This window comes from Odontomachus brunneus, unplaced genomic scaffold, assembly GCF_010583005.1.
Source record: "Odontomachus brunneus isolate Ranch 3 - 2012 unplaced genomic scaffold, Obru_v1 Obru_scaffold_035, whole genome shotgun sequence".
NCBI classification, from domain to species: domain Eukaryota; kingdom Metazoa; phylum Arthropoda; class Insecta; order Hymenoptera; family Formicidae; genus Odontomachus; species Odontomachus brunneus.
The window spans coordinates 2,298,488-2,307,293 of NW_022639485.1; the positions used below are offsets into that span (position 1 = coordinate 2,298,488).

The 8,806-nt window shown below is 53.8% G+C and overlaps 1 protein-coding gene across 3 annotated transcripts in view; it reads left to right on the top strand.

Annotated features, from left to right (window-relative positions):
* LOC116843693 (PHD finger protein rhinoceros) overlaps positions 1 to 8,800 on the top strand; it is a 13,929-nt gene extending 5,129 nt beyond the window's left edge. For all 3 annotated transcript variants that reach the window (XM_032814332.1, XM_032814333.1, XM_032814335.1), the window contains exons 9-10: positions 345 to 468; positions 602 to 8,800. In XM_032814332.1, the coding sequence (XP_032670223.1) occupies positions 345 to 468; positions 602 to 8,110 (7,633 nt within the window). In that variant the 3' untranslated portion in view covers positions 8,111 to 8,800. The remainder of the gene's footprint in view (positions 1 to 344; positions 469 to 601) is intronic.
* The last annotated feature ends 6 nt before the right edge of the window (positions 8,801 to 8,806 follow it).

Genomic DNA, 8,806 nt, shown 5'->3' on the forward strand with positions numbered 1-8,806 from the left:
ATATATATATATATATATATATATATATATATATATATATATATATATGTATGGAGAGAGAGAGAGAGAGAAAGAGAGAGATACATTTTTTCTTGTATTATCTGGCAGCACATTTTGTTCCCGTTTTATAAAATGTTTAATTTCTGCTAACATTTTGAAGCTGTGTCATATGAGAAGTAAATGTGATCTATATTTGGACAAAAAAATGTTCTAGCTGAAACATTTGCTCTTGTGTCATTAGACAGTATATTTTGTGTGGTTTCTGTTTTTTTACAAAAAATTTGAATCTGCTATATTCTGAAACCGTGTTATATGTGAGGTAATCACTGTTATTTTTACGTCAGGTTGCAGGAAATCGAAGCGGAATTTGATAAGCATGTTAGTTTAAAGGATATTACCTCCCAGCAATTGGACATAGATCCCGATAGCATTGTGTACATTTATAACTACTGGAAGCTGAAGAGAAGGGTAAGTCGTTGATTATGAATTTGCTAATTGAAAATTATTGTGTTTAATTATCGCGCTGTATTTATTCTTAAATTTCGGCAAATCTGTACACATACCGGTAACCGCTCTGCAATCGGTGCGCATGACATTTTAGGCCGGCCATAACAAACCACTGTTAGCTCCTCGCTGCGGCGAATTGTCGAGCGCAGGGGCACGCGCTCAGGGTCAAGCAGCGGACTTGGAGAAAATGCGCACCTTCGTGCAATTGCGACAGGATCTCGAACGAGTACGCAACTTGTGCTACATGGTGGGTCGTCGCGAGAAACTCTGTCGCTCGTTCCTGCGACTACGCGAGCAGACTTTTCACAAGCAGGCTTTGCTACTTTCTGGACCGCTGCTACCACCGGCAGCGGCCGCCGCAGTCGCGGAAGCGAATCATGGACCTTCAATATATGATCGTCTCTATTCCCATCCCGATTCCGAGGATCACACTCATGACTTCGAAACAATAGTTGCTCGAATCGCGGGCGTCAAGTCGCCCACACCGGTATCAAGCGACGAGAAGAAGGTGCAGCCGGACTTCAACGGCGCATCTAGCAAGAAGCTATACTTCAATGGCTCTGTGAGGAGAAAGAGCTTGTACGGTAGCGACTTGTCCATAAGTAGCAGCGAAACCGAAGTGACAAAACCCACAAAGACGACCAGCAAGTGTACGAGTAAGTCCAAGCCCACTTCCAACGTGAAGATCGAGATTGTATCGAGCTCGGAGGATGAAACGAACGTGACGAAGAGCAAAACACCCGCCAGACGAAAGTCGAAGAAGGCCAGCGCGCCGGACAGGCCACGACCCAAAACGTTGCGAGACAGCAGCGAGAGCGACAAACTGGACACAGTCAATAGCAGATCGCGTACTCTGCAGCATATGGAGAAGGAGCTCGGTAGCGCAACTGGAAGCGAGAGCGACGAATTACTGCCGTTGAGCACTAACGCCGCTTCTCGTCTCGGGCCGTCCGTGGCCTCCGCCATCTACTCGGACACCGATTCGGACTCGCTGGAGCATCACTCCTCCCATTCGGCCGTGCTCATCACGAAAGCCGCGGTGAAGGAGTTCTCAGCAGCGGAAATATCGAAGAATTCCTCCCAGAAGAACTTCACGTGTAAGGACGCAGCTAGACAAGAGTATCATCACACGGAAGAGCCCACGAAGACCAAGGAGAATGCAAAGGGCTCCAAGAAGAAAGAGTACATACCATCAGCTCTGATAGTGCCACAACGACAGGCAGCGAAGAAAGCGTCGGAGATAATGCAGCGTACTCAATGTAAAAAGGAGAACACTGCAACCGAGTCCGTGGAGTTCGTCAAGTCACCCGGCGAGGAATCTAGCAAACCGGCGAAACCTTCGACGACCAAGGAGAAACCGTCCAGCAAGAAACAACGTGACAGTAAGACGCCGAAGGACGTCAAGAATAACGATGTCTATGACTTTGATAAAGATTTTGGCGATGGTACTGAAATCCTGGCTTACGTCCCGCAACGGCAGGCTGCGAAGAAGGCCGCGGAGCACATCAAGAGCGGCATGGGCACGAAAACTACTCAGCCGGATCTGGAGACCGCGGACGTGAAACCAAAGAAGGAATTGCTGGATGGCGGCAAGAAGAAAGAGGTTAAGAAGGAGGAATCGCCGAAGAAAGAGGAATTGCCGAGAAAGGAGGAGCCGCTGAAAGAGAGGAAAGGGAAGAAACCGGTGCCCGAAAGCAGCAAGAGTGCGTCATCCGTGTTGACGAGCAACAGCGAGAGCAGCAGCAGCAGTAGTTGCAGCAGCTCTTCGGAAAGCAGTAGCGACTCGGATGTGGCAAAGAGTCCGCTGCAGAAAACGTCGATCGCTAAGAAGGAGTCGATCTCTTCCTCGACGACCACGACATCCTCCGAGAGTGATACTGGTAACCAGCTGAAGGAGGTGAAGAGCAGAACCGTAAACAAACGGCAAGTGAATAAAGTCGTACACGAAGACAATGAAACGGAGAAGTCTCTCGCGGGGCGGAAACTCAAGAAGCTGCCCGATAAGAAGCTTAAAACTTCCGACGGGCGGCATGGACCAGAGTTTCAGCCGCCGCTTACTGAGAGAGAAGAATCAGGTCGAACCACTGTTCCTAAAGAATTGCAACAACAACAACACCAGCAACACCACCACCACCATCAACAACAACAGCAACAGCAACAACAACAACACCAACACCACCAACATCACCACCACCAACAGCAGCAGCAGTCACTCGGTAAGAAAGCAGATCAAAGAGATTCGTCCAAAAAGTCCATGCAACCACAACAAACAACTGACCAAAGTATGCTCGGTGGGTCTCGAGATAATGATGGGTTACGAGGTATATCTGGGGCCAAGTCTACCAAGAAATCCGGTCAGCTTGTTAAACAGGCACAGCAGTCTACTTCCCGAAGCAAGGAGGACAGCGGTGCAGGGTCCAGAGCGAAGTCGGAGACTCGTAAACGAAAATCAAGCGAGACCGTCGCGAAGGACGAGAAGATCATTAAGGAGTCGGTACCGCTCAAGAAAGTGGAGAAGAAACTGAGCGAGAGGATGAACAAGGAGACCGAGAAGGACAGCAAGTACGAAGTCAGTAGTAAGAGCGTGCCGGAAACGGTGGAACCTCCAAAAGCGACCGAGAACATAACCAAGGCGGATGACAAGAAAATCAAGAAAACGAGCCACAGAAACGCGATCAATACACTGGAGGAGGAGATGAAGCAGCGACGCGCGGAACGCGACGCCCCGAAGAAATCGTCCAGGGGATTGGACAAACTGCTCGAGAAACGCGAGCACCTCGACAAACTGTCTCGTAACAGAACGGTCAGTCAGGAGATGAAGCTGGAGAAATCTTCGTCCATCGAGGAGAGCCAGGAAGACAGCGTTATGGCGCCGGAGAAACCCATTATAAAGGAGACTATCAAGAACGAAGAGGTGAAAAATCACATGAGCGAGCAAGCGGCAGCGTTGGACACCGCGAAAGTTGAAAAGGAGGATGTAGTAAAGAAGGACATCGAAATCGTATTAGAGAAGCCTGCGGATCGAAAGAAGAAGATCGATCAGAAGATGGAGAACGTTAGTGAGGTGGTGCAAACTGTCGAGGCGGTCGGAGTGGACGTTGCTAAGGATTCTGACGATAACGTCTGCACAAAATCAGCACCAGACAAAGCCATAGTTGCTGATGCGCCCGAGAAGGAGTGTCAGAAGAGGAGAAAGTCTGTCAATCGTTCCATCTTCTCACCGCAACATCACGGCGGCAAGGATCCGAGTGTATCGGAGCTGTTCGACTTTGACCACGACATATTGACGGATGACTTGGTGAACGACGACGGTATTAGCATACCGCGCGACGAGGAGCGCGCGGCGCCGCTAACGTTCTCGTTCAACAATGAGCTCTGGTTCAAGGAAGACTCGAAGGAAGACAGCGCGCGTGAGACTCTGCATTTGGTGGAGAAACTCCGTATGGAACTATCGAAGAAGTCGAATTCTAGTCAGTTCGAGTTGGAATCTGTTCCAGCGGAGGAAGAGCTGAAGAAGGAGGAGGCACTGCCTGCGGAGAAGTCTGCGTTGGAGCAGCAGTCGTCGCAACAGCCACAGCAGCAGCCATTGCTCCAGGAGAAAGTGGAGGTATTAGAGCAGCCGGTGGAAGAACAACCGGTCGTGCCTTCGGCCGTCGTGCCGCCTGTCACGGCCGAGATCAAGAGCGATACTAGGGAGCCCATGGAAGTGTCGCCGGAAGATGATCTCGCCAGGTGCAACAAGAATCACGCGATGGAGGAGAAGAGAAAGCCTTGTTACTCGAGCAATAATAGCGAACACTACATGTACGGGAACGAGGAGCGTGAGACGGCGAAAGTGACAGTGGTAGAGCGCGCGAAGCTAGAGATGGACGCGGACGCAGACGAGAGGTGGGTGCCGCCGAGCTTACCGTGTCCACCGGAGAACTATAATCTCAGCACGCTGATGGACAACCAGAACCACCGCTACGCCGCCCACCCGCAGTTCCCGAACGACATTGCCGCAGTGATGCCGGACACGGCGAATCCCGACGCCCTGGTTCACCTGCAGCTTAACATCAACATGCAAGATCAGTACCTGATGCAGCAGACGCACTCGATGGAACGGGTGCAACACTTGGAAGCGCACGCCGATCAGTCGCGGGTGCAGTCGCTCGCGATGATGGATCAGCAGGTGACCGGGATACCGGGGCAGATCGTGGACGAGATTACGCCCATGGAAATGGTGAATCGTCACCTGATCGGTTTGCCGAACTCAGAGGACGACCAAGGCAGCGAGATGGACCGTGTACTGGACAAGGATGAGATCTCGTCGGACATGAGACAGGACTATACGCAAAGTGGCTCTCCTTATAACGAGCTCAATGGCGCTCGTCCAGACACACGTTGGGCCGAGAGCCAGGTGTTGCCGTCTCGTCGTTCCACGTCCTCGTCCATCACGTCGGCGTCCTCGGCGGAGGATCACGCAGCTATACCACCTTACAAGAGCGTACCTCCGATCCCTTATCCACCGTGCACGATAGACGCGGCGCCTTATCACTACTCGGAAACTAGTTCTTATGGTGCCGGCGCGGTGTCCCTGTTTCCGCCGCAGTCTTGCACCGCACCGTTGCCGTACCCGTCACCAGGCACAGCCATGTTCCCGCCACCTTTCGGCGCGGCCTTCCCCACGCCGCAGTCATTGTTGCCACATGTACCGAAGCCGCTGGAGGAGTCGCTCAATATGCAGGCATCTCCGTGCACCGCGGCGTTTACCTCGTCGTCGCATAACATGGCACTTACCGCTGCCATGGTATCGCCGACGAAGGTTCCCACGCCGCCACCGCCGCAGCCTCCCCAGCAACCATCGGTGCCACAGCAGCCTTCGGTGACGCAGCAGCAGCAGCAGCAGCAGCAGCAGCAGCAGGTGCAGCAGCAGCAAGCACCGCCACCACCGCCGCAGTTGCAACCGTCTGAGACACCGCAGGGTCATACGCCATTATTGTCTCAGCAGGTCAATTCTCCCGCTGTACCCGCATCCTTCCTCAACGCCATTCCGGAGACGCAGGTGAGCGAGACCGCTGTAGATAACCTACCGGAAGTACTTACAGACAACAAGAGCGCACCGTCCGGTAAGAAGTCACCCGCTAAGCCAACTAGGACCTCGGCCAGGGTGACGTCGTTGCAAGGCAAGTCACCAGGCAAGTCGCCGCGGCAAGAGACCACCAAGACTGTACCGAGTGCTCGTGGCCGCGGCAGAGGTGCCAAAGGCAACCAACAGTCCAACTATCGAGGCCGCGGTCGCGGCCGAGGTAGACGCGGCAGAGGCAGCCAGAGCTCCATTGCGATGGTACCCATGGTGTCGAACGCGTTACACAACGACGACTCGATCCAGAACAAGCTAGTCGGCACCGTGTACGACTTCGATTCGGACGAGGACTCCGCGAACGAGACCAACATCGCGGACTTGCGGATGATGCGCGAGCGCAAGAAGTCTACCGACGTGAACGAAAAGCGCGGTGAGCCGCTCGGCATGGCGAACGACGCCATCCAGTCTCACTTGTCCAGCCCTACGCTGCACAAGAAGTACACGGACGATAAGAAACTGTCGTCGCCGGCGACGCACGACCAGACCGCACTTACCAAATCTGACACAAATGCCGGACCGACATTCGCTGACACGGTAATGCCTCTGTTGCCGGGCCCAGTGGATATGCGCACGTACAACTCAACAGTGGACCAACCGAGCTCGTCTGTACATGGCCAGTCGTACGGCAACCATCTGTTGGGCTCATTTGCTGCGGGTGTATCCACGGACCCAAATCTACAGGACATGGAGGACTTTGAAAGCGAGCTGCACTCTGTGCTGAAGAAGACTACCGGCAAGCAACAGCTTACTATCGCGAGCGACGGCTTAGAATGCACGTGCATGAAGCCGGAATTCGCGGATCCGTCGGCGATAGACCCGTCCGCTGCGTCTAGCTTCAACGACGCGAACAAAGTCTCTCTGACGGACTCGAGAAACCAGCTGAAGGTGAAGATCAAAGGCCCATTCCTCGACGCGAACTACGTCGCAGCGTCATCGGTGCCTCCGTTGGCGCAGCAAGCGCCGGTGATCATCACCCCGGCCGCCAACACCGCGGCCGTGGCATCTGGCACGTCGAATCTACGGCGTATGCGAAAGAAGGAGCTGCTGAGACAGTACTGTTCACAGGATATGAACATGGACGACCCGACACGCGAGAACGTCACCTCCGCGCCCATCAACATGCAGCCAATCAACCACGGCCAACGCACGGTCATCACCATCCCCAAGGCCGTGGCGTCCATGACCAGTATACCGACTCGGGAGGACTACAAGGCAGTCGTCGACGCGAATATGGAGAAGAAACGACGGAAAGAACGCGGCGGCGGCAGTGGTGGCGGTAGCGGCGGTGGCAGTAGTGGCAGCGGCGGCGGCGGTAACGTCGGCGGCGTCGTCGGCTGCGGTGGTGGCAGCACCAGTGGTTTCCTTGAGGTTGCTACCGCCACCGAGGAGGAGGGCATCTCCGACAGGAGACGCGGTCTCATAGTCGGCACGGTCGACCGCCGCAGAGGCCGTCAAGCCAGGCCAACCGCTACTACGGTGACGAACAGCGCGCATCCGAAGCTGAAGATCAAGATCGGTAACAGTATAATCGGCGGGCAAGAGGTAGGTAACGCACAAGACGATTGCAGCAGGATCAGGCCGCCGAAGAAGCGGCTTAGCAGTATCCCCAGCAGCGCGCCCAGCATGGAGGAGTTGCGTCGCGAGAGCATGAAGTTCCGCAAGATGATCATGGCGGGCTTCGACAACGACGAAAAGACCAAGGCGAAGAGCAAGCGCGACAAGAACGGCAAGCGAAAGAGGCGGCAGTACAACAAGAAGGAGGCCAGAGTACAGATCCTGGAGGGTGACGCGCCCAAACTGATTATTCGGTTGGGTAAGTCGGGCGCCAACTCGACCAGCACCTCTTCGGCGACAGTTGAGGCAGCGAGCGACTTGCCTACGGCGGTTTTGCTCGCGCCCGCCGGTGACGAGAACGATAATCAGCAAGGATCAACGGACAAGGACAGTCGAGTGGGTCCGCCGCCACCGGAGCCTTCCAAGGAGGAGGTGGTCTACCCGATGGAGGGCGGCGTCGACGAGAAGCAGCCGACGGAGCCAAACGCCGGCGCCACTGCTCTGAGGAACGTCCGTTCGGCGAAGGTCACGCCGATCCGGTTAAAACTGACCCGCTGCCAGGAGGGCTATGAACTGAAGGATCCAGTGGCGAGTAACGCGAGTGTGGACGATGGTAGTGGTGGTAGTAGTAAAAGTAGTAGTGCGACGTCGGCGACGGTGGTGAACTCGGTGACGCAGTTGTCGGTCGGCGCAGTGAGTCAGGAGGCAGCGGCAGTGGAACGCTTGCCGGCCGCCGACGCCGGCGTCGCCGTGGCAACCACCGCCGCCGCGGAGATGAGACCGGAGGAGCAGCAGCAGCAACACGGAGTACCGGAGAAGCAATCTTCCAAAGAGAACGATATCCCATTGCTGCCTCAGTCCGCGAATCACAGCTCGTCAGGCTGTCCGCCCGCACCGCTCCCGCAAGGATGCCAAGTTAGGTGATAATTAATGATAATTGTATAATACAGTAATTAGTGGTTCTTTCTTAGACGATTCGTTCGCGTGTATATTACGTATACACATGTCACGGCGCACGTGTCTCTATGTTGGCGTCTCTCTCGTGTGCGCACTGTACGTACACGCCTCTACACACACATACAAACACACACGCGCGCGCGCGCGCGCACACAGATACATGTACACCACACCCTCACGCGGCATACAAATTAACACGACGCATAAGCAGACACACATACAGGTGTATATTGTTCAATGTTGAGACAGAGACTCACTAGAAATGTTGTAAGTGTGTAACATAAATTATTAATTATTGTAAATGATCTGAGGGTGAAGTGAAATGTCACAAAGTGCCCAAAATTTACCATAAATACTGAAAACACGTGCATTTCAGGTGTGGTGAGGAAATGTAGAGAACGACGGCCCCCTAAGGTGTCACCTTGTTATTGCGTAATGTTTCGCGATCGAATTCACCGGTGGAGCAGTCGCTCGTCTTTTTGCCTCTCTCGTATATAGCCAATCAGCTCGCCAATCAGCAATTGTAAAGAGTCAAAAGCGCGCTCTAAACGCGTAATTGTTTCTTCGTTATTGCATGCTCTAACGGAGCTAAGCGGTAACGTCGTGACGCCAAGTACATGATCTAGTGGAATTGTGGAATCATTGAATTCATCTGATCTCTCT